The sequence below is a fragment of the Arachis hypogaea genome, chromosome 20 (genome assembly GCF_003086295.3).
Source record: "Arachis hypogaea cultivar Tifrunner chromosome 20, arahy.Tifrunner.gnm2.J5K5, whole genome shotgun sequence".
Lineage (NCBI taxonomy): Eukaryota > Viridiplantae > Streptophyta > Magnoliopsida > Fabales > Fabaceae > Arachis > Arachis hypogaea.
Window position 1 is genome coordinate 142,521,432 of NC_092055.1, and position 26,125 is coordinate 142,547,556.

General features: G+C 34.1%; 3 protein-coding genes across 6 annotated transcripts; 2 read left to right on the forward strand and 1 right to left on the reverse strand.

Annotated features, from left to right (window-relative positions):
* Window positions 1-5,848: 5,848 nt before the first annotated feature.
* Window positions 5,849-14,178, forward strand: LOC112784473 (protein sym-1). 3 transcript variants are annotated; one of them, XR_011878361.1, is made up of 10 exons: window positions 5,904-6,312; window positions 6,979-7,066; window positions 7,291-7,385; window positions 7,510-7,582; window positions 7,699-7,791; window positions 7,904-7,990; window positions 9,002-9,082; window positions 11,672-12,091; window positions 12,944-13,141; window positions 13,965-14,178. XR_011878361.1 is itself a non-coding variant. In XM_025827699.3 (8 exons), the coding sequence occupies exons 1-7, from the start codon at window positions 5,999-6,001 to the stop codon at window positions 9,080-9,082; spliced, it is 831 nt and encodes a 276-aa protein (XP_025683484.1). In that variant the 5' UTR covers window positions 5,904-5,998; the 3' UTR covers window positions 9,776-9,950. The 3 variants fall into 3 exon arrangements, 2 of the variants coding, with proteins under 2 accessions (XP_025683483.1, XP_025683484.1); XM_025827699.3 differs by lacking the exons at window positions 11,672-12,091; window positions 12,944-13,141; window positions 13,965-14,178 and adding an exon at window positions 9,776-9,950; XM_025827698.3 differs by lacking the exons at window positions 11,672-12,091; window positions 12,944-13,141; window positions 13,965-14,178 and having other exon boundaries at window positions 5,849-6,312; window positions 9,002-9,279.
* A 1,819-nt stretch (window positions 14,179-15,997) lies between these two features.
* On the forward strand, window positions 15,998-19,719 carry LOC112784903 (binding partner of ACD11 1). 2 transcript variants are annotated; one of them, XM_025828257.3, is made up of 7 exons: window positions 16,037-16,222; window positions 16,558-16,596; window positions 17,668-17,751; window positions 18,012-18,115; window positions 18,216-18,291; window positions 18,507-18,590; window positions 18,836-19,719. In XM_025828257.3, exons 1-7 carry the CDS (start codon window positions 16,217-16,219, stop codon window positions 19,403-19,405), a joined length of 963 nt encoding a protein of 320 aa, XP_025684042.1. In that variant the 5' UTR covers window positions 16,037-16,216; the 3' UTR covers window positions 19,406-19,719. The 2 variants fall into 2 exon arrangements, with proteins under 2 accessions (XP_025684043.1, XP_025684042.1); XM_025828258.3 differs by lacking the exon at window positions 16,558-16,596 and having other exon boundaries at window positions 15,998-16,222.
* Window positions 19,720-20,633: 914 nt separating this feature from the next.
* On the reverse strand, window positions 20,634-26,068 carry LOC112786584 (cyclin-SDS-like). Its single transcript, XM_072231326.1, has 7 exons — window positions 24,979-26,068; window positions 24,590-24,831; window positions 24,432-24,483; window positions 22,612-22,778; window positions 21,827-21,955; window positions 21,309-21,486; window positions 20,634-20,687 (listed from the first exon to the last, which is right to left on the reverse strand). Exons 1-7 carry the CDS (start codon window positions 26,062-26,064, stop codon window positions 20,634-20,636), a joined length of 1,908 nt encoding a protein of 635 aa, XP_072087427.1. The 5' UTR covers window positions 26,065-26,068.
* Between the last annotated feature and the right edge of the window lie 57 nt (window positions 26,069-26,125).

The window sequence follows — 26,125 nt, forward strand, 5'->3', positions numbered from 1 at the left end:
AATCCCAAATCCCAAGCTAGTTTCAATCCATGGAGAATTCCCCAAGCTTCTGCCGTGAATGCTGTTCCTTTGCCAATATTCGCCAAGAACCCCGCTATCCATCTTCCACGGCTATCCCGAATCAAGCCTCCACACCCTGCTATACGGTGCTCCTGTGAGACTGCTCCGTCAGTATTGATTTTTAGCCATCCATCCTCGGGAGGTTGCCATGCAATATGTATTTCTTTTTTCTTCTGTGCTCCTTTAAGGATATTGACTTTTTCAAAAGCATTATTGATCCTTTGCAGATATTCTTTAATCCATAAATGTGCATTGTTTGGTCTTCTAAAAGGGGGGTCAAAGATCTCCTTATTCCTCCATTTCCATAGCCACCAGCAAGTCACAACAAATTGGGACAGCCATGGCTGTGCATTAGCACCGATTTCCACTGTAAGATTCCAGCGGATCCATGTCTCGAAGGGAGCTCTATAGAAAGTGGTTATGTGAGAGGGTTTCACTAACTGCCGCCAAATTCTTGATGCTTCTGTGCAGTCCCTTAATGTGTGGAGTAGTGTTTCTGGATTATTGGGACATCGGTGGCAGTTTGGATTTGCACCAAAGATCTTCTGTCTTCTTTCTGAGGTCATCAGCTTGTTTTGAGTTGCTAACCACATAAAACATTTTATACGCTGGGGGCCCTTCCATTTCCATATAAGATTCCAGGTTTGGTCTTGATTTTCATTTGCTTGCGAGAGTGTTTTATAAGCACTGGCTACTGTGAAGTTTCTATCTTCGGAGGGACTCCACATGATCTTGTCCTCACCTAGGCTCTCTTTCGGGGGATGGCATGCAGTAATCTTTAAAATTTTGTCTTCAGGAATGAGCTCCCTTAGAAATTCCAAGTTCCATTCTCCATTTTCTAACACTGCATCAGCCACTTTCATATTGAGAAGGGAAGCGTTTATTTCCTGTACATCCTCAATAAGAGCATTTTCATGATACAACCACTTATCTCTCCATAGAGAAGTCGACTTACCATTTCCAATAGAAAACCTCAGGTTCTCTTTCATGTCTTCTTTGATCTTTATCAAATCTCTCCAAAACTTTGAGTCAGATGCCCTATTTTCCATGTTCAGGATTGAATCTTTTCCCCTTCCATATTTATTGAAAAGGACTTTCGCCCACAGTGTCTCTCTTTCGTGCATTAACCTCCATACTTGTTTCATAAAAAAGGCATCATTCATGATATGAAGCTTTCTCATGCCTAGGCCCCCATTTATTTTTGTTTTACAGAGAGTGTCCCATTTCACAGCATGCAGTTTTCGTGTGTTTGAGTTTTCTCCCCAAATAAATTTTCTCTGGCATTTTTCCACTTCATTGCAAATTCCAATGGGAATTTTTGTATGTAACATATCAAAATTGAGCATTGGGCTGATTACAGTTTGTGCAAGAGTGATGCGCCCTGCTAAGGATAGGCAATTGGCCTTCCATCCTTTTAATTTGCTATTTGTTCTTTCAATAATGCTTTTAAAGTCTTCCTTCTTCTTTCGTTTGTTTGTCAGGTAAGCACCTAAGTATCTTCCTAGACATGGCACTTCCTGGAAGCCGCATATCTCCTTTATGCCTACTCTTTTGCAGTTGGGGACGTTTTTAGAGAATAGAATGGATGTCTTTTCTGCATTGATTTTGAACCCCGATGCAGCTCCAAATTCGTCTAGAGTTTCAAGCACAACTTTCATTTGATTTTCCGTTGCTTCCGCAAACAGCAAGAGATCATCAGCAAAGAGAAGGTGTGATATTTGAGGTCCTCTTTGTCCCGCTTTCATTGGTATCCACTTTCCTTTTGTAACGGTCTCTTCTATGAGTTGCGAGAGCTTGTCCATGGCGATGACAAAAAGGTAAGGGGACAGAGGATCCCCTTGCCTTAGTCCTCTACTTGGCTTGAACATATCAAGTTTCTCGCCGTTCCACAAGATCTTGAAGGAAACTGATGATACACACTGCATGATGATGGAAATAGTTTTTTCCGACATTCCATACTCCAAGCAACATTTTTCCAAGAAACACCAGTTCAAACGATCATAAGCTTTCTCAAAATCAATTTTGATAGCCATAAATGAATTTTTCCCCTTCATTTTTCCCATGGTATGAACCATTTCTTTTGCAATGATGATATTGTCATGGATTAGCCGACTTGGAATGAAACTTGACTGATTCGGAGCAATTCTTTCATTCAAAGTGGGCTTTATCCTTTTGACCAGAATTTTGCTCAAACACTTATATATCACATTGCATAGGGCTATGGGTCGAAATTGAGAGACAAATTCAGGTTGGTTGATCTTGGGTATAAGTGTTAGAAGAGTTTGGTTTACCTGTTGTATTGAGGGGGGGTCTTGCCATAGTTTCTGAATGAAAGCACAGATGGAGCATTGGAGGACCTTCCAATTTTCTTTAAAGAACAACGCAGGGTATCCATCTTCTCCAGGCGCCTTTAGAGAACCTATGCTGTGGATAGCTTCTTCAATCTCACTTGGAATGGGCATTCTTTCTAACATCTGTTTCTGTTCTTCTTCCAATCTTTTATATTGCCAGCTGCATCGAATAGTGGGGCGCTTTGGTCTTTCATCTCGGTATAGGTCAGTGAAAAAATTTGAGACTATCGATTTGACAGCTTCTACCTCTTCACACCAGATACCATTATTGTTCCTCAGCTTCACTATCTTGTTCTTCCTTCTGCGCACCAGAGTTTTTGTGTGAAAATATTTAGTGTTTCTATCTCCTTCTACTAGCCACTTTTGTCTGGATTTTTGTAGCCAGAAGATCTCCTCTTGATCAAGGATTTTTTCCAATTCCTCCGAAAGGTCTTTTTCCAGCCCATCAAGAAACTTATTCCTACCATAAAGCCTGGATTTTTGTATCCCTTGAATTCTATTCAAAAGCCTCCTCTTCTTTCGAAATATGTTACCAAAAGTTTCATTATTCCATTTTTTCAGACTTTCAGTTAAATTGTTTAAGGCTACTGGAAAGTCATACTCATTATTCCAAGCACTTCTAATAACATTTGGGAGGTCTTCATGTGTATTCCACATGGCTTCATACCTGAAAGGTCTCTCTCCTTGGATACTAGTCTCAGGTCTTGTGTGTAGCAACAAAGGGTGATGGTCTGATTGTATTCTTGGCAGCACCTCCACAAATGCATTTGAAAAATTTGTTCGCCACTCTGAGTTGCATAAAGCTCGATCCAGCCTTTTATAAACTCTTTCTTGGCCTTCTCTTATTCCCCCCTTCCATGTGAATCTTGATCCTGAATAACCTACGTCTATGAGGTTGCATTTGTCAATCCAGCCTCTGAAACGTCTACACGCATAGGCATCATTTCCCCCTCCTCCTTTCTTCTCACTTTGCTCTGCGATGTCATTGAAATCACCTATCATCAGCCACGGTAAGTTCATGTTTCTTGAGATGTTGTGCAAAAGCTCCCACATTTCTTTTCTTTGTGCTTCCTGTGGACTTGCATACACAGCCGTAAGGCTCCATGTCCTCCGCTGATTGTTTTCAATTTTCATATGCACAAATTGCTTGTGCGTTGACATAACTTTGATTTTGAGATCATAACTCTGATTGCATACACAGCCGTAACTCTGATTGTTTGAAAGTAGATTATAATCGACGGCATTTTGAAGATTTACCAACGTAGGTGATAAAGACAAGGAAATGAATCTAATGCCCTATATTATGAAGATGGTTGTTTTAGTTTTGAATGTCAGCTTAAAATTCCATCATGTTGAAAATGTAGGAGAAACTTGAATGTAGCAGTTTTGGGAATAATAGAAATTAAAGAAGAGAGTATAATTGACTAATTGGCTTTATTTGTGTATGAGAGATGGATCTTTTTAAATTATTATTAGAAAATTTGCAACAATTAAGTTACTAGGACATATGTAATGAAGGAAGTTGTTAATGACACAAAAATCTGAAACCCTTTATCATAAGTGAAATATAATTAATCATTTGAAATGGCATTGTACTCGAACTAGAGAAGAGATTATCGCTTAGAAAAGAAGCAGAAGAGTGAATACATCATCCAACTCCTGATAATTATTTCGAAAGGACAACGAGGCTCCCAAAAAAAAAAACACCTAATTCGATCTCTGGTAGTTTTTTATTTTGGACTAATTAGTCTCTATGCCAAAATAACATTGATTTTTTTTGGCACAGGGGCCTCGTTGTCCTTTCGAGGTAATTGTCAGGGACCGAATTGAATTTTTTTTGTCAGGGACCGGATTGGAGTTTTTTTTTGTCAGGGACCTCGTTGTCTTTCGAAGTAATTGTCAGGGGCTGATTTGGGTTTTTCTCGAAGCAGAATATTAACAAATGCAAGGATTAGAACGTAATTAGGTGGCAAAAATAGAGGAAGAAGAAACGAAGAGACACTCAGAAGGAGACTATGAAGGCACTACGAGCTAGTGTGATGGGTGATTAAAAATACCTCCGTATATATTTAGAAAATTTACTGTATCTTGAGAAATAGGATTGACAAAATTCTTCGAAACGCAGAAATTTTTGTGGAGACTGTTTTAAATAAAATTTGACTGTGATTTTTTTTTTTTTAATTTATTTGCAGGAATTGAAAGGGGGACAAAATTCTCTAGAGGTAAGTGTGGAGATCCGAGCGGAATCTCCGCCCCATTCTCATTAATCTCCGAACTTCATAAATATACTTTATTGTCATTAATAGTTTATATCTCATATATATTTTTTAGTCATTTCACATGCTATATATATACCCTAAATTCCTAATCATCATTTGCATAACCATTCTTTAATTCAGAGATTCCTGACGCCGTCTATATTCCATCTAACCTCTTTGCAGCCACCCCCTGCCAATCTCTCTTCTCACCTCACCGTCACCTCTCATCACATCGTCAACCCTCACCATGTTCTTTCTGTTCGCGGCGTTCTTTATCCTCTTCGAGGGTGTGTTCGTTCTCCTTTTCGTAATTTTCTTATTCACTAGCGCTTCTCCCATCTCATTTTCTATTGTACTCTGCTTCCCTGTCGCGTCCCCCCGTCGCATTAGTTCGAAGAAGTCATCGTCTTTTGTTTAGTGGTTTTTTATAAAATTTTGCTGTTTTTGAATAGAATGAATATTTACAGCTCTACTCGTATAGAAAATAGGATCTCATGAAAATAGAGGGGATAACATTCCTCTACACAGCTACGCCAAAGACCATTGACGGAGACTGCGAATAAATCTTGTAATATGTCATGATATCATAACTAGCCTAGCCACCAAATAATTGTGACCACCAAAAACAACACTTATATGGTTGTGTTTGTTTACAGGGACGGGACATTGTATCCAGAGATATTGTGTCCAGAGACACTAAATTAGTATATTTTGTATCCATCGTGATAGGAAGGACACAAAGATAGTAACGAGAGACATAACTTATTTTTTAGCTTTTCTTTCATTATTCTTGTTAATTTTTCATAGTTATACTTTTTATTATTATATTTTCTTCTTAAATTTTTTGAATGAAAAAGATGAGAATAAATACTTTATTACTAAATAGAATACAAGAACACCAAATTTTATAATCTTTGCTTTTTATGTATTGTTTTTTGTATCTTATCTTGTCTTCTTTTCAAAAATAAATGGACAGGATTTGGATCCTCTAAAGTTTGAATTTCACTTTAGAGAGTAAAGTGTGATCTTTCACCATTAATTTTATAGGTGGGACCAATAATAAATATGAAAGAGAAACTATTCAAGGGTAGAAGATCACACTTTATTCTTTAAAGTGAAATTCAAACTTTAGAGGATCCAAATCCATACATATAAGTATCAGCTGGTGAGACTCAGCTTAGACTCAGCTCATCTTAGCTCAGCTCTCGGCTTACTAGCTGAGCTTACTTAGGGCGGCAGCACTCAAATACTGACTGGGGAAGCAGTGTCTTTTTAAGAAGAGTAAACGCAGCAAAACCCGCTAAAACCGTGACTGTGAGGCGTTGAAAAATGGCGTCAGTGGCACACAAGTCCCTACTCTTGAGGCGTGCCTTCACCACTCTCTCATCTCGACCGCCACAACCACCTCCTCTTCCTTCTCGAATATTCCTTCAACCAACCCAATCTCTCACCTCCACCTGCTCCCTCCCTCACTTCAAACCTCAATTCCGCTCCTGCACTTCCCGCCTCTCTGCGTTACCCGACAACGCTTCCGGCGGGCCACGTGGCCCTCGCGGCCCCAATTCCGGCTCCGGCGGAGGTGGCGGAGGAGGAGAAGGAGGAGAAGGAGCAGGTGGAGAAGATAAGTGGTCCTTCTTGTCATGGTAAATCAAACACGAGGATCGTTATTCTTTGCCTAGTTAATTTTTTCTCTGAAATGTTTTTGTTTGTAATTTCTGGATTGGATTAGTTTCTTCTTTCTAGAGATGAAAAAAGAGGAGAAGAAGAAGATTTTGATTTTAAACTGTTTTGGATGCAAAACAAGTTAAACAAAATATGAACTAATGTGACTGAAAATTGGAACGAATTGCAGTTCAGAATATTGACTTGACTGATAATTGTTATCATAGTGTGGTAGTGGATTTTATTTCATTTTATTTTTCATGCTCATGAATTTATGCTAGTTGGTAGCGTGGATGTATGGTCTTCATGATTAGTGACTGTGGCTTCATTTTTTAAATTTATATATAGATAGCTACTACATTGTTAGTGTTTTGATTGTATTAGATGGCTTGAGTGTGGTAGATTAAGAAATGCATATTTCATGTTCATTAGGGGATCTAACAGAGAAAATATGAATCTTATCCTGCTCTGTATTGGGCATAAATTGTTAAAATTATCATGTCATTTATCTGTATAAGGTTAATTACATCAGTTGAATAATAAAAGAAGTTTCGGAATATTGCCACCCTTTCCTAAGTGGCTTTATTCTTGGTGTTTCGGCATATACAGATCTTGGTTTCACAAAATCTAACATGACTTTGGCACAGGTATTTGGCTCTTCTTGAAAAATACCCTGTTGCAGTAAAAGCTATAACATCTGCAATTTTGACATTAATTGGAGATTTGATTTGCCAGGTAAATATACAACAATGTTCATCTGCATTTGCTCAAACCTTTTGTGAAATTGATGAGATATATAAGATAAGTTATCAGAATTAAGCTCAAATTTACGTAATCCTAATGGATGATAGGTAACAACATTGTTAAAGTATTAGAAATAGCAAAAGAAATCATTAATTTACTTTTTGAAATCTCGTAATCTATGTACTCTCTAAATATATTCATTTTATTTGCTGCAGCTTGTAATAGACCAATCGCAGTCTATAGACTTGAAGAGGACATTCATTTTCACTCTGCTTGGTTTTATCTTAGTAGGTCCAACACTGCATTTCTGGTAATGTTATCATGCCCAAAATTCGACTCTCTCCTTAAAGTCTTTTGAATGTGATGATTTTTTAAATAATGCTCAGAAATAACAATTCATCATTCTTTCTGGACATTTGCTGTGAGATCTTTAGGTACTTGTATCTGAGTAAACTGGTTACACTACCTGGAGCATCAGGTGTACTATTGCGGCTTGTAATTGATCAGGTGGGATATTTCCATTGGCGCCCCCAACCTACTGTCTATTACGACTTTGTATCAAATGTTAACTATTTTGCTCAATTTGCTATTTTAATTTTGAGCTTGGTGAAATATGATTGCAGTTCTTATTTGCTCCCACATTTATTGGGGTTTTCTTAGCTACATTGGTGACACTTGAGGGAGGGCCATCACAAGCTGTATCCAAACTTAAACAGGTGCTGTTATTGGTTTTTACTTGAATATTCGTGTAAAAAACATGTATACAAAGAGGTGTATTTCATTGTTATTTTGAATAATGCTTACTCGTCCTCAAATTTCATGCTGCAGGAGTGGTTTTCATCTGTTGTGGCAAATTGGCAATTATGGATACCTTTTCAATTTCTCAACTTCAGATTTGTTCCACAGCAATTCCAGGTTAGGCTTACAAACCAGACCATATATGCAAATTGAGATTTTGACAATTTGTTCATCACTTTGAAACGTGTTAGAGTTAACAATATAGGCAACCAGCCGGGGAATGCTAGTTTTCTACCCTTTTTTCCCTTCAACTTCATCCTTTTTTATTTAGTCAATTGCACCGAATAAATATCGGGATTCTCAGAATAGGTATTTTCTAGCCATTTGACATGCCGAACTCACATCATTTACCCTTTTATTCGCTGAACAATAATATACAATTGTACGTGAGAAACAGAGGCATAGATCAAACTTTTTGTCCTTTTATTAGTTGAACAATAATAGACATTATAGTACATGAGGAAGACATGTTTGTTTTTCATTTCTTTCTTCATATCTTGCAACATGTTTGGATATTTGGGATGCATCTTGTTGGTCCCTTCATTTTAAAAGTATTCTGTTAAGACTGGAATCAGAAAATAAGAGGAAACTGAATAAATTTTGTATATTCTTATCATCTCTCCTCACACAATCCACTAACAACATGCCAACTGAATTTCCCTCCTTCACTCCGTCGCTTCTATTCTGACCCTTTCTGTTATTTCAGTATGGTACTCATTTCAATTGGACTTAAGCTGGCTCAATACTCCTTTCATGTATAAAACAATTCTGCCTTAATAATGGGTTTGTATCAAGTATACACATGACTTGATATCCCATTTGTCATTTTCAAAGGTTGCATTTGAATTTTGTGTCAATGGTTTATGTATTTCTATCTCAAAAATAGTATCCAAATGCAGTCTAAGCGAGTAGATGGCATGTTAGTCATATTCCCATATTTACTATGTGTGAACTTAGAATTATTTTCGAAGTAGGCCCATTGAGAAGTTATCATGTGTGTGAATGGAGTTATCAAAGGCATTTTCTAGTCTTCCATATATCTATAATTTTCTTCAGTGTTCTTCTCTCTAGTCTTCCATTTTCTAGTGATACTGCTGAGTGTAAAGAAACTTGTGGAAATAATTTCAGGTTCTTGCTGCTAATGTTATATCTTTGGTATGGAACGTTATTCTCTCATTTAAGGCACACAAAGAAGTTCCTACAAAATAGGTAAGTTTAAATTCAGTGAATGCAAAGGACCTAAATGTAACTGCCTTTATTATACTTAGGAGCTCAAAATTCAAATGCATATGAGCATGACTGCGTGAATGTACTGTAAACAAGCATGTTCCATAAACTCGAATTTAGATCTTTTGTAATCTGATTATTGCCATATTCAATGCTAGCTTTACAACGTACTACCTCAATCATAGGATTTGTTTATTTTTTTATTTTTTTAAGGTTTGTTACTCATGGTGCATTTTTATATTAAGAATTAATTTTAACAAACCAAAAATATTTCTATCACTAATTGTGTGCTAAATATGTTATTTTAAAACTGTTATTAAATTGTAATTTTTTTATATACTCAATTAAATTTTGGTCATATGAAATATATTTATATCACTCAATAATAATAATAATAATAATAATAATAATAGTTTCACTTTATATTCAATTACTTTCTAAATAAAGATTTCAATTAATTTTACATTTCATCAAAAAATACTTTATTAGTAAATGCTTTATTATTATAAGAAAAAATAATTAAAACATGATTTTGTTAAACAGTTTTATATTTCTACTATGTAATGTATATATTTATTATTGTTTGTGCTTTAAATTTAATTATTATGATTATGGATAATTTTAAAATGTAAATTATCATTTGTATATTTATTTTTGTATGTATTGGGAGAATAGTTTGATATATGTGGGGATCATTCCAATTCGAGAAGGTGACAAAATAATTCAACTCCGTGCAATTGACGGATGAGGAAGGAACTACCTAAGTTATCCATACCACATAATATATTATAAGATGCCAAAAATATGAGACAATTGTTGTTAATAATTATAATTAGAGTACTGCTAGGGAGTCAATGGCCTAAGCGTACAATGTGTACAATGGGCTAATAAACATTTCATGTCATAAAACCACTCATCCCAAAAGCTTAAACTGATTTTGGGGTTCACCAATGATCAAATTCTCGACCTTTCGGATTTAGAACTCTAATACCATATCATGAAACCACTCATATCAAAAACGTAATCTGACAGGACAATGTAACACTAATGGTGATATCTCTAATACTTCTTAAACCTCCATTGTACACATTGTACGCTTAGGCCATTAGCTCCCTATACTTATTCTTATAATTATTCTTATAATTATAGTAAGCATTACTAACATGGCTATTTCGGCAATTTGGCTATCGGGTTTACATGTTTGATAACAAATTTAAATTGTGTGAGAACTGAGAACCCATGATTGATGTTCTTTTCAAGTATCATTAATTGTTATCTGAAGAAAAATGACATAAGAATGAATTATTACTATTACCTTCTTACACTGCCATCTTGACGAAAGGAAGTATTGTAACTTCCATGCGTTTTCCTTTCTAGAATATATTTGATAAAAAACAAGCAACAAAATAGATGATAAAATGCACTTTTGTTAAATTTCTGCCGACTTTTTGTACGTTATAAACATTTCCTGGAAATTTTCCAAGAAACTGATCCGCCGGCAAAACTTATGTAGTTATGTGAGAACTACTGCTATGTTTTTAATTCTCATATTATTTGTATATTATATTGAATGCATGTTTCAGAAAAAAATCAATAATTTTGGAAAAAGTAATAAAAATATTAAACCCACTCTAAATATTCTTTAAGATTATGTTTGATTTTGTCTTTTAGGTTGCTTACAAAAGCTAGTGAAACTAGAAATATAATAGAATAAAATATTAAGTAAATGGCTAGAACCAGTTCCTGTCTCTAAGACAACAAAAGAAATTGTTTATTTATCTTAATCTTCGTTAACAAATAGGTTTTTAAGAAATACTATACATATACTAAAAATTAACTACTAAATTAATTATTATATATTATTTATATATAATTATACGTATTATTTTACATAACTTTAATGTATATTTTAATATATGTTTTATACAAATAATTAATTTTTGTATATACGTTGAATAACTATAAGTTTTTATATACAATTATTTTAAGTATATATTAAAACTAACTACTAAAATTAATCATTAGTATAAAATATATATTAAAAATAAGTTAAACAACAAATATATAATAACTAATTTTGATATACTAATATTTTTTTTAGATAACACGTGGCCTATATATATCAATATTTATATCTAAATACATGGTTAAAAATAAAGTAGAAATTTACATAAGTTATTTTTATATAAAATTAATAGTTAAAAAATTATTAAATAATAATTTAGTCAAACTATTTAAATCATCTAATCGTTTTTAATTACAAACTTGATATGAAAACAATTTTCTCCGAGTTTTCACCTAAGAATAAATAAGAATTTACTCTTATGTAGACGGCCATAAGAGTTCAACTTAGGCCGGATAATTAGCTAGTAGCTACAAGATATATATATATATATATATATATATATATATACTCTCTCACACACACCTTAAAAGTGAAGAAACCTTCCTCTCACAAACATAGTATACAAAAATGTGTAACCTATGTTCTCGTCTTTCTTTCTTTATCACTGCCATGATGGCCACAACCGCCACTAATAACACTGATGAAAATTATGATGTGTTCCTTAGCTTTGGTGGCGACACTCGCTACAATTTTACTAGTCACCTTCTTGGAGCAATCAAAAGGCAACATGTTAATACCTACGTTGATTTCAATTTGGGAAGAGGCAGTGAGATCTCATCAGCACTTGTTTCCGCAATCCGGAAAGCCCCGGTTGCGGTCATCGTTCTATCGGAACACACAGCTTCGTCCAAGTGGTGCTTGGACGAAGTTGCGGAGATAATGGATTGCAAGAGAACAAGAAATCAGATTGTGCTTCCAATATTTTATCATCTGGACCCCTCTGATGTTAGGAATCAAAGTGGATGTTATGGTGTGGCTTTTGAAGAGCATATGAAAAAGAAGGACTGCATTGAAAATGTTCCCACATGGAGGGACGCCTTGAAACAAATGGCCAATCTATCAGGCTGGCACTGCGTCGCCAACATGTAAGTATTAAGTTTTTTTTTTTTTTTTTTTCAATCCCGCTACGTTACCAACAGCATTTCTACCAACTTCTGCAAACTCTTATTTATAACTGTATTTAATAGAAATGTTTTTGTAGATGTGTCTAATAAAAATGTATTTTTTATGACTCTGTTTAATAAAAGTGTCTTTATAAATATATTTTCTAGATCTGTCTCTTTATATATGTGTTTAAAACATAATAATTAATTATTGTTGGCAATAATAATATGTTGGTATGCTATACTTTTCTTTTTTTTCAAGTTTTTTTTTTCAAAAATAGGAGGATTTGAACGACTTCTGTAGCAACAGCTGAGTATAAAAAGATTATGTCATTTGAGTTATGTAAGTATTAAGTTTTCGAAAATGTTTGATAATAAAAAAGGACTTTGCTACCATTTGCACGCGTAGTAAATTAAACATTCGATATATCCATTGTTCACATTATTTAATATTTTTATTGTCTACCTATATTTTTTCTAAAAAAAATTAGTCAAAAATAAAATAAGTTTTGGTTGTATTTTTTTTCACTCTAACACTATTGTTAAATTTATTTGACTACTAACTTAAAGATTTTGGTTATTACCATTCAAATTCAAGATCAAATATTTTTTTCCAGTAAAGATTAAAATCGTAATATGGACTTTCAAGGTAAATTATACAATAATTTTTAAGTTAAGAAATAAACATTAGTAACTCTTATTTTGATAATGATACTTGTTTTTAAGTAAAAAAAAAAAACAGTTCTTTTTAAATTCATACAAATAAACAATAAAAAATATCTTCCTAACGAATATTTTGGGTTCATATTTCCTTATGTTGGGTCCATGTGACAGGAATGAATATGAACTGGTTGAGAATATTGCTGAAGATGTGAGAAAGATAGTCCACAGTAATTGTTTGAATGTAAACAGAGCAAAAGACGAATTTGAAAGACAAAAGGACATGCTTCGACAGCTCTACAAGAAAAATCAAATAACTTCGGATCAAACTTTACATGTATGGGAGATGGCAAAAATTGCAAACTTCACCAAGTAAGTTATAACTTACTAATTTGTTCTGTATAATAAGAAGGGTAAAGTATTATTTTAGTTTCTAAGGTTTTGACTGAATTTTAATTTGATTCCAAATGTTTTATTTTAGTCTCAAAACTTTTTAAACGTCCTATTTCAATTCTAAAAAAGTTTTAGGCGAGTTCAATGTTGTTCCACCGTTAAATTTGACACGAACAATTCACATATTGAAGAGCTAATAACATTCGATTTCAATATGTAAGTAAAATCGATCTACTAATGATCACTAATATAAATGATTTTTCTTTGATTTTGAAGTGTTGATGATTGATTGTTAGGATTTAGAGTTTTGTATAAAAAAGAAATTAAGGAAAAAAGTGTTCCAAGAAAATTTTGGTTATGTTTTTCTATCACATGGAAAAAAATATGACTTAACTAATGACGTTATTAACGTACATATCACTCATTCCGTTAACTATTAGTGTCAAATTTAACGGCAAAATAATATTAAACCTATTTAAAATTTTTGGAACAAAAATAAAATGTTTAAAACGTTAGAGACCAAATTAAAATTTAACCTAAATGTTGAGAATTAAAATAATATTTTTCCCTAATAAGAATTGAAGAGAGATTTAATGTATAATTTTTCTTTGTTCTTAAAATATTTTTTTATCATACATCATTTATATAAAAATGTATATTTAACTATGTGTAAGATTTAAATTTAAGACTTCTTTATACCTAATTCAATATTTCAACTTGTGTTTTTCCTCTTTGGATTTTAGAATTTTCTTTGGTCATTTTTTACTTGTTGATGTAAATCAAATTTGCAAATTTTAAGCAGGGACATTGGAAAGGCTTCAAAGCTGAGTGAAGAGATCAAGAAGGTCATTGAAGAGGGAAAAACTAGTAGGAAAGTGATGTTAATCCAAAATAAATAAGCATTTTTGTATGAGAAATTCTTATATAAGCTTGTATTCTCATAATCATTTGAGGGTAGGGGCATTAATTGGCACAATTATTACATTTACAATTATATGTGAAATACTTTTTTATAATTTCTTTGTGTTTATAGTAAATTGACTAGAGAAAGTATGGGAGCTAATAAATTTAGTGTACAATGTATATAATAGGGATAAAATTGAAATTAATATCAAATAATAAATAAACAATTAATTTTTAATAATTACCAATTTAAAATTTAAAATAAAAAAGGATTTGAACAGTTATGTAAACTCCAAAAACGACTTCCATTTTTCCTATCTGATGTGACTGTCTTCTCGTCCAGTCTCTTCTTCTCTCATCGGTGCCGCGCCGCTACAAACACCAGTCGCCGTCGCCCATAGCTCCGGCCGACGGCGACGTGCGCACCACGAACGTCCAGCAACACCGTCGCGCAGTTTGCGTCGTTCCCGCATCGCGCCAATCGTACAGTCCCTCTTCTGTGTCGACGGTTTCTCCCTCCCAACGTCTCTCTCACACTCCTTCTCGCCTTGCAACTCGTGCCGTCTCAGTCTTCACCTCCTACAACGTGATGACCTGCCTCCGCACCCGATCCGGTTCCCACATGCGCCACACTCTCCGCTGGTATGACCTCGTCACCCTCAGCGTCGGCGGCATGGTTGGTGCCGGCGTCTTCGTCACCACCGGACATGCCGCTCACCTCTATGCTGGTCCCGCCGTTGTCCTCTCCTACGCAATTGCAGGCCTCTGCGCTTGACAACAGGAATCAAGTACAAAAGTGAAAGTCTTTTTGTATGCAAATGTTCATTACACTGGGTCGGCGGATGGTTATTTACGTAAGTATAATTAAAATAATATGAATGTTTAATGCAGTAGATATACAAATGGTTGTTTTAATGAGCATTTAGATGATTAGTTTATTGGATTTGATTGGAGCATACAGACTTAACATTTTAAGGGTGATCAGTTTTATATGTAACCAGATGGTTATTTTAATTAGGACAGTCACGGCGCTATTGGGGTTGCTAGGGTGGGTGATGGCGCTGCTAAAGTTGCTAGAGGGGTGGTCACAGTACTGTTGGGGATGCTGAAGGGGTCAGGCGCGGCTAGGATTTGATAGTGGGTAGGAGATTCTTTAAATTTAAAATTGGTGGGTAAACGTGTTTTGTTACTAGAATTTAGGGGGTGTTTCTTATTTTTTAATTCATCGTGGGCTAGAACTAGCCCATTGTACATATTGTCAAGATTTTTCATTGTTTCTTATTTTCAATTCTTATACATTTTCGATTCTAAAAAAGAAAGAGATATTACAATTTATATGGATACTCTAAAATAAATTGATCTTTTTTGTTCAACTATTTCGTCCAACAATAATGAAATAAGTTCTGAAAGAATACAAACAAATTTTTGTTTTTTTTTTGGACAGAAACAAATTTTTGTTAAATAAATCTCTTATTTATTCCTTTTTTTTTCTAGATTTTTTATTTATTTTCATTAAAATATTATCTAACAATTTTTAACTATCAACTTTACTTAAAATTAATTGCACGTCTGTACCTAAATTTCTACCTTAATTTTAATGTAATATAAAATATTTTATTGAACCATTCAATCATATTTTTGTTCTTTGTATTATTATTTACTATCGATATAAAAAATAATTATTTTTATTAACGTAATATTATGTGTATTAAATACGTGTATAAAATTATTTTATATTACATCAAAACTAAAATTTTAATTATTTAATATTAAAATAATAATTTTAAAAATTATTTAATCATATTTATTTTTCAATAATAATTTATTCCAAAGATATAAAAACTAATTATTTTTATTTAGCATGTGAAACTGCTTTATTGCTATGTTTAATTGTTTATAAGCCTAAAGAAAATGAAAAAAAAAAAAAAAACTGCAACTAAAAAGAAGAGAAATGCTGGTAATAACAAGATTGATGACGTCATGACAGTTAGTTCTAACTTCTAACGCGATATCGTGCTGGATCAGCCCGGTTTCGTAATTACGAAACTACCCCTCTGCCATTTTCATCTACCTTCCTCCCCGGCATTGCTCTCACCATTGTTTCACAAACCAAAAGAAGAAACAAGATACGAAGGCTTTGTATCGTCCGAAATGTCGGTGAGTTTCAAACTTTTTTCTCAGATCTGCTTCGTTTCGTGGCACATTTTCCCTTTCAATTTTATGTACCAGTAATTTCGCTTAACATTGTTCGTTGAACTTTTCAGATCCTATATGGATCTCTTCTCTTGTTGTTATATTTGTTTGCGGTGCATTGTGTTGTTTGTGCTTTGATGCTGAGAAAACAGAAAAGACGTAAGAAAATCGATGTAACTTTGTTGTATGGGAATGAGGAACTAAAAATGTTGTAATAACTTGCAATGGCTTTGTTAGTTATCCTTCAAAAAACTGTGTTAAACCGTTTGATATACACTTTTTTTTTTTTGAATATGTAGCTGGAGATATTGGCCACTCACAGCAGCTCTGTTTTTGTGGTATTTTCATCTTCTTGTTCTTGTTTTGAAAGCTTTGAAGCTTGGGTTGTTTGGCTTGTTGTATGCACGTTTTGCGCAATAATTTGTGACTCTCTTGTACCCTATTTTTCATCATAGTGAAGCTATATCCTGGTCTTGGTGACTCGTGGTTTTTACTTCTCTCATTGAGGAGGTTTTCCACGTTAAAAATCTTGGTGTGTTAGCTTGTCTCTAATTTCTGGTTTATGTGATTTTTCCACTGCTATTGGGTATTATTGTACTGGTGTTAATACTTGTTGTGAGTGGATATTGTTGCTCCTCTAATTCTTGCAAGTAGGGAATTGTGTTTTATTCCTATCAAGTGCTACTTTGGATCTTAAATGTTCCCCAGTGACATGTTCGGTTTGTTTGCAAGTTTCAAAGAGGATAGAACATTGAAGGGAGTCTTTAATGCAATGGTTGAGTATAGGCAACTCTATTGTTAGTAAGTTTTAGCGGTAGGGATTAGTATGGCAATCCTAGGATCGTAGTAGCTAGAATCTCGAGTTAACTCTTAAAATCTTTTGATATTAGGATTTTCAATGAGTCAACCGATTCTACAAAATTTCTACTCGATCGAACAATTTTTTCGTATTTAACACACATAATTATTCTTTCCAAAAATGTGGTTCTAAACCTGCTGTTGTTTTGTGATTCCTTCTGGGTATCTCACATCTATTGGTGATACATGATTGTTCTTCTCTCATTGAAATTATTCATTTTGAGGACTTTTTATTTGGGCAATGCTCACTAGTGGTTGTAATTTGTAAAGTCATGAAATTGCATTAGTTAAATTAATGATGAATGATGACAAGGCCTCATGCAAAAGGGACATTCTGTTGCTGATATTGTGTCTTGGTAACTTGAGATAAAATTTCCTGTTGGCTTCATGACTCTTGTTCTGTTGCTTTGTCTTCTGAACTGATAAAGCTTGTTTTCTGTTTGACTAGATTGTGCTACATTATATCCATTTGAGCATGTAATGTTTCTTTAGCTCCTAATTTTTGTGGAGCATCGTCCTAAAAGTATTTCAATTTAAAATTTCACATGCAGGCCCCTGTGGACCATACCAATGAAAAAGTTGAAGCGGTTCCCTCCTCTACATCTCCACATAATTGGAGTCCTCATTTTTCAAACGTGAGTAAGAAATTTTCACATAGCAAATTTGTTAGCATCAAAATTGTAGAATACATAATCTAGTAGCAAATAGCAGTTTTGTTTGGCAAATTGTATTTCTGGTCATTATAATATTGGTTTCTTAGGGTAATCCTTGCAAACATTTCCTGTTTATGCCCCACTATCCTTTTATATTTTGGCTGTGCCAATTTTTTTTGCTGGATTTCAATTATCCCTTGTTGCAGTAATTTCCAAGTTCACTCCATTTTGCCTTATTACAGGTACGAACAGTTAAGGTTAGCAACATATCACTAACTACTAGCACAATGGATATAGGAGAATTCTTCTCATTTTCAGGTGAAATTCAATACATAGAGATGCAAAGGTGAGAGTACTTCTAATGCAGAATTTTGTTCATTTCTTATCATTATAATTGTTTTAACTTGTCCGTTAAGTGTCACTCTTACCTTCGATGATCACTGCAGGGAAAATGATCATACCCAGGTTGCTTATGTTACCTTTAAGGAGACACAGGGAGCAGAAACAGCAGTTCTCTTGACGGTATGTTTATATCAAAATGACTTTCATATTGAAAACATAACAATACATTTCATAATTACGTTTATGTATGAGTTGAACCATTTCCCAATTAATACTTTCCTATTTAATCACTAAAGCTCATGAAAGATAAGATAAGATACGATAAAATGAAACACGTACTTGTAATTGATTTTCTTTGCCTAAATCATGCACTTATTCTCCTGTTTCTAGTATAGGGTTCCAAGATTGGTGATCTATATGTCACAATCACACCGGTGGAGAACTATCAGCTGCCCCCTGAAGCTCTTGCCTCAACTGTGGTAAGTACTTAATTTTCTAAGTTACTTTATTGTGTGATTGAGGTAATGGTGCATCTTGTGCTGCTACAAGTACTTTTATGTAATCAAATGCACGAAATATGAACACTTTTGCTTAACATATGTTTGTGCCATCTGCCAAAAGATAGCACTGTCAAAATAACATGCTAAGTGTTTGTAAACTTTTTCCTTACTGATAAACTCTCAAGTATCATGAAGTTTCTAATGTACAATCCTCTTCTCAACAGACAGACCAAACTCCTACCACAGTTATGAAGGCTGAAGACGTGATGAGCACGATGCTTGCCAAGGGTTTCATCTTAGGAAAGGATGCAATCACGAAGGCAAAAGCCTTCGATGAACGTCATAACTTGTCCTCAAATGCTTCTTCCACTGTTGCTTCCATTGATCGTAAGATTGGTCTAAGTGATAAATTAAGCATTGGAACAGCTATTGTAAATGAAAAGATGAGAGATCTGGACGAAAGATATCGCGTCTCTGAAAAGACAAAGTCTGCTTATGCTGTTGCTGAGCAAAAGGCTAGTGTTGCTGGATCTGCTATCATGAGCAATCATTATGTATTAACTGGAGCTTCATGGTTCTCAAGTGCCTTTTCTGCTATAGCTAAGGCAGCAGAGGATGTTAGCACAAAGACCAAAGAGAAGGTTGAGCAAGCCGAGGTGCAAAAGAAAGAAGCCATTATCAATGAAAGGAAAGGAACTGTTGATGAGTTTGCAAAGATGCACTTGGAGTCGGATGCTGGCCCTGCAATAGTTCCTGTTAATTCTGGTGATGACAGTAAGCACAGGGTTCTATAATATGAGCTGATTCACAATGCCTTACCTTCACACGAGTCACACGACCACAGTTGGATTGATCTAGCACAGTTATATATTGTCAGTCTTCAATGCAAGTCTGTTGTATGATGATAAGTCTTGTTGATTGTTTTTATTAATGTAAAGGCTTATCTGATAGATGTCATTCTTAAATATGATCGATATTCATAATAAATGATTAATTGTTACTATCTTTGGATTGTTTCTCAATTCATTTCTCCTCTTAAATCATGTGATTTTGGTGAGGGTTTAATGTAAACATTATCATCACTTCATCAATATAATTCTTTTCAGAACGTTAGCATTTTACGAAGACAGATAGTTTTACTTTTAGTGTGTATTTTACTGTTCTCTTTTTCCTTTTCAACCAAGGAGAGAAAAGGAAGGATAATGTATATCACACATTTTACTGTCTTAAATACATTGGGCAGGTTTTAAGTCAAATTACATGTTCCTATTGGCAGCTGGTGATATCTTAAACAATGGAAGAAATTCACTTTGATGTTCCTCTCTTCATTTACCTCATTTTGGAGACAGTAGTGCTTTACTGCAGTGTAATTAAAATTCAAGTGAACATATATATTGCAAAATATTGCAAAGGAAGCGGCAAAAAAGTCAATCTTCTCTTATAAAAGAATGGTCCAGTTGTTCACTGGTTCTATAATGCAAGGAGATAAACTTCTGTATAACTGTAATATATCTTTTAAGCCATCAATAGTTAGGAGCAGGGTATCCCGTTGCTAGGTTTTCACAGCTTTAAAAAAAAAATGTGTGTATGATTTGTCATTACACCTATTAGCACTTTTGAACAATCAATATAGTTACATGGGAAAAATAATGGAGTTCCCTTCCTCTCAGGTAGGGATACAAATGAATTTATTTAATACTGATTAAGAATCAACCCGGTATCTGAATGCCATTTTTCTTCAGATGGGTAGGGAACAATCGTAAAAAACTGAATTGTTCAGCGGATGTTGCTCCATGCCAGTTAGAATGTTGTCATAGATAGCGTATTAACCACTGTAGGCTCTGTAGAGAAGTGAAGATAACACTAAGTTTCTTGTTAAGGACATCAAGGAATACCAAAAAATCAACAATAGGAGAAATCAAATGTTAGTAAATGAAATTATTAATTTCAAACTGATTGCTGTCTGGGCTTTGATTTCTTGCCATATGAAATTAAGTGACTAACAGAATATAACAAACCGGGTTACCATACCTGCATGCATTCATGCAAATTCTCATCTTTTGATCTTACGTGCATCTGTAAAATCATAAGATTAATTACTTACATGACATTCTATTCACAATTTCTCTACTTGATGGCGGCTTCTATGGAAAATAATACAGCCAAAAGAAAAGATGAAACATTTAACTTTCACAAATAATAATAATAATAATAATAATAATAATAATCAATAAATAAATAAATAAATAAATTTTGTGAGTTAACGATTTAGAAGTCAAAGGAGATAGGGAAATAAATTCAGATACACTCCTAGTCCTTCTCTTTCTTTCCAGAATTTCGACTCAACATACACCCTGAACTAAAATTATGAAAAGCAAAATATATATGATTCCGAATTCAACCAGCAAAACCTAATCAAATTGAAACGAAAATATAATGACAAAAAAAGTATAAAAACCAAATTACAAATTTATATAGATTGTAAAAACTATGCTGTAAACCGCTAAAAGAAAAATGACCAAATAAAACAGGAATTCATGATAGCGTATCTGCCCTTAGCATATATGTATAAAATTAAACATGCCGTGTGGCATATATGATATAACGTTAAAAACTTAAAATTCATTCGGCGACTATATTGACGCATTAAAGATTCAAATAAAGAAAAGCCTAGAGTTCTGTAGCAATAGTGATTACCCCTATGACTCTGTGGAAGGCATTTTGATCCACTTCGAGACAAGCCAGGATTACAATTGCTGCAGCAACTGTTGAGGGCCAGTAGCATAGCTGCTCCTCAGCTGATAGTACCAGAACTGCCAGCGACTTGACCCTCCTCTCCACAGCTGCATTAACTTTAGCAGCTTTTAAGTAGAACCTGTAGAATTTAACAACCTTGGGTAAAATAAGTATGATAAAGGACCAAGTGGAACTCTAGTCTCTATTTCCTTCTGAAGTTGCTGGGAGTTACAATTTTTAAGACGGTGTAAGTTCTTAGGACCAATATTTGCAGCTTTATTGGTGAATAATACACTAAAAGGAAACAGAAAAGAATTGGAGTTATAATTACATATGCATAATGTTTCACGGAAATTTTCTTCATTTTTGGCTTTGTTCAAACCCTGAAACTAATAATCTCCATATTATTTTAACTTTTATACAAAATATTATATAATACACCTGCTGTGATAATATAAAGAAAAAGTTATATGTTTTACCACAAGAAGTTGTAGATGGTCGGAATGAAACACTGGAACTTAAGCACTTCCTGCACCACCCATTCCATAGCAACCACCTCGCATCTACTGTACACATTACTTCCAATATAAAAATTCTTTTGCTCCACTCTGTAATGTCCACACACAGTTGAAGTTATCATTATAGACTAGAAACGGAACAAAAGACTTCGCAGTTAAATGAACTCAAGGACAGGCTAGCCAAAAAGAAAAGAATAAAAAAAAGTAATTTGAGCAGGAGAAACTAATGGGTTGCAATCTGCTTGAAGAGGAGACACATCAATCACGACAAACCCTGCTGATGTAGCAGAGCCAAGCTACTGAGCTAGTGTCTGTTATCTATATCCGTTCCAATTTGAGCCAACTAATTAATCCAGTTTATTTTCCATTAAATTTTTTGTGTGGAATACTATACTCATATCATGTAGTCATATATTACAAATAATTATTAGCTTGGTATAGAACAAAGTATGCAATCGAATATTTGATCTAGGACAATTCCCGTATATTCTTCGATAATAGTACTATCATGACTAAATTATTCAAAATTATGACACAGTTCATGATTAGTGATAGTATTAATGCATACAGAAAATTTATGTAGTTTTGCTCATGTAATTTAAAAAAGAAAATGTGATGAAAAATATTATACTGGATTAAATCCTGGTTCAATCACTTCACCTGCGGGCAGCTCAGAAACAGTCACAGAAACAAATTAACACGATTCGTTTCCCCAGAAAGAAATAGAAAAGGACTCAATGATGAACCTGCTATATTGCTGGTTTTCTTCGATCCTCGTGGCTAACGTGAGGCAAGCGATCCCAACAATCTGAAGGTTTCTCTTGACTTTAAAATATCCTTTGCTTAAGAAACGGTCAAGGAGGCTGACTCCAAGAAACATCGTCTCTTGCCGAAGCTGTTTTCGATAAGATTGCTGCCCATTTATGGAAAATTTCTTAGTTAAAGCATTTCAAACAAAATGAACCAGCAATTCAAAGCCCAACAACGTTTCCATAAAGCTATGCTTTTTGGTTTTTTTTCTATCCATATAGAGTAAACTCTTTAGAGTGCTAAGTATGAAGAAAATTAAGTGTTCTCAATCCTCTCTAACACAACAATTCCAGTAACCACTTTTGTTCTCTCTCAATCTTCTCTAACAGAACAATTCTTTAACCCCATTATTCTTTTTTTTTTTGTGAGCCAAAAATTAATTACACAAAAAATATATTATTACATGTATAAAGTAATAAATAGTTAAATACCTAAAATACAAAAAGAACCAATAAATATTTAAAATGCATTCACGATGATAATAATAATAATAATAATAATAACAACAATCTTACATGTACATTAATAAACAACACATGTATTTATACACAAGTATACGATAACTGATTTTAGAAGTTAATTTTAATGTAAAAATAATATTTTTGTAATAATAATAATAATAATAATAATAATAATAATAATAATAATATACTCGTTTTCTACTATAAAATTTCTATCGCTATTCTTTTGGTCACAAAAGAAATTGCATAAGTTTTGTAGTTTACAAGCACACATGCACTATCATCTTTTTTTTTTTTTATCATTTTAACTACATTTTTTTTTATAAATATAAATATATCTAAATGTAAATTCATAATATTAACTTTAAAAAAATACAATTTGAAGCGCTAGTAAATAATTTATATATTTATACATATATAATGAACATAATGTTTTATATCTATTTTATATATATCCACAGACCATATAATAAGAAATGACTTTTGTAAAATTATTATTTTTCTAAACTAATATCTATACGGCTATACCAATATATTATCGAACTTGGTAATTTTCATAGAGGGATGACGTATGTTTAATGTAGTAACTCCATTCATAAATAATAACTAGTTACACTATCTTTCAATTATGTATCATTATTATATCATACAAATTAAAATATGTACGAACTTAAACTCAATAATAAAATGATATAATTAAATTATGGTGACACCAAATTATAATTCATTGACAATTTTTTTTTTTTCAATGCGGTTTCAACTTTTTCAGTACTATTAATTCTTCTCTCTTTCTCTTCTTCTTGACCTTAACGCCTTTGGGTCGATTACTAGCTAGCTAGAGTTTGACCGTTAAGAAAGTACGGTTGCTCCTGCTATATATACGGTTGATATTTCTACTTCAACAACCATATATAGCCATAGCTACAAGCTAAACGCAAAACTGTCTTGGGAGTTGGAAGAACCCAAACCGCCCACATGCATGCACGAATACGAGAAAAGTGGATGCATGCATTAAACCAGAATCTGACGTGTCACGAGACGATTGGATTATACTGATGAGGTTCTCCAATGCTCTTACCGTGCAGAATGTTCACTCTAACTGAATCAAGTTTAGAGTCTTCACCTTTCCATCGTGTTCTTTTAATTTTTCGCAACCGAAAATACAGTGTAACAAAATAAAAAGCACGACAGAAACAAACAAACAACAAGCAAATAATAAAAAAAGCATGAGCAGTTCTTAACTTCTTTTCAAAGGCAATCCATTAATTTGTTGAGGAAAAAATAGAAATAAAAACGATAACAGAATTAAGAACATAATGATCATCACCACGGAACTGTTTTTCAAATCTATACTAAATTTAGTTGAATACTACATTATTAAACTATATATATCCAGGTGCTATATTTAGATTAACAAGACGAAAATGATAGCGTTCTATTTAATATAATTTACTTTTCAGATATGATGTTCAAAACTTCAAATAACATAAGTGTAATACCAAAAAACAAAACAAAAAAAAAACTAACCTCAACGATCCAGTGTACCATTTGAGAGCGTTGCTGAATCACGAGGTCCCCGAATTCAGTGGTAGAAAAATAGCTATCTGTATAATTCCACAGAAGAACTTGCTTCCTCTCCCTCTCTCTCAGCATCAGGTAGCTTTCTTCTTCGTCCAAATCATCGAACTTCACAAACTAAATTCAGAAAATCAAGACACAAGAAAAAATAAATAATTAAGAACTTCTCATATGACTAGAACAGAACCGAATATTAAAAAATATAATAACTGATGAGTTTGAGCTCTGAAGAAGCTGAAACACGCAAACATTTATTATTACTACCTTGGAATGAATAGGAACGACCTCATCTTTGACGCTGGAAGAATTATTGTTGAATGGAGAAGTTATAATTAGCGTGGTGAACTCGTTACGGAACTGAAGAAATAACGAGTGAGTTGGAGAAGGAGTTTCACCAACGGATCCCTGCGAGAATTGGCTTCCTGAATCAATGAATAGCGACGGAGTGTAATCAGAAAGCTCAAGTTCTGAACACTCAGGGAAGCTGAACATCTCTGAGCGAAGATCGGAGAGCACAGTTCCCTGACTCGAATAGTACTCTGACTCATCGTCTTCGTCATCTTCGTCTTCGTTGGAATATGAGAATCGCAATTGCTCCGTGCAATTGAGATCGGAGCTATTCGTACTTTGATTGATCTTCGATTTTGCTATCAAATCAACACAGTTACTATCATCCTCGCGGTGGTTTCTCGAACCTTGAGAGAATTCTAATTCCGATTCTCTGTTTATCTTGCAGATTGATATGCTCTTTCCCTCCTCAAACGACGTCGCACGAGCACCAGAGGAGCTAAACGAAACGACGTCGTGATTGTTCTTCGTTTCCGACGACGCTTTCAAATTTCGGTTACCGGACTTTGCATCCTCGCAAGTGATCTCAGATTTCGTGCATGCTTCGGAGAATTCATCGTTTCGTCTCTCCTTTTCACTTCTGAACTTCAGAATCAAGCTCCTGCTCCGTTCGCGAACTCTGTCATTGGAGTCCACACACGAAGACTCCGACACTTCACTTTCATTTTGCTTCCCGAATCTTCGATTTCTCGATATTTCGCATTGCAATTTCTCGCTCGATTTGGAGCAACCTCCATTTCCGGCGAAAACAGCGGAAGCTCTGCTCGAGTTACACGAAGCTTCGCCGCCGGCAAAGTCGTCAGAGCAAGAATCAGAATCCATTGATTTTCCGGAGAAACAAGGATTTTCTCTGGAAGCATTGAATCTAGTGGAAACAATAACCACCGGTGAGATCTGGCACCGTCGCCGGCGAGGGAGGTTTGACCGAAGCTTCTTTCCAGTGATTTTTGGTGCTGGCTCAAGATTATGCTTACGCTTCGATCTTCTGAGTGTGGTTGTCATTGGTGTTTGGTTACTGAGAAAACGCAGAGAAAGTGAAATTTGATTGTTAGTTGTTGACTGG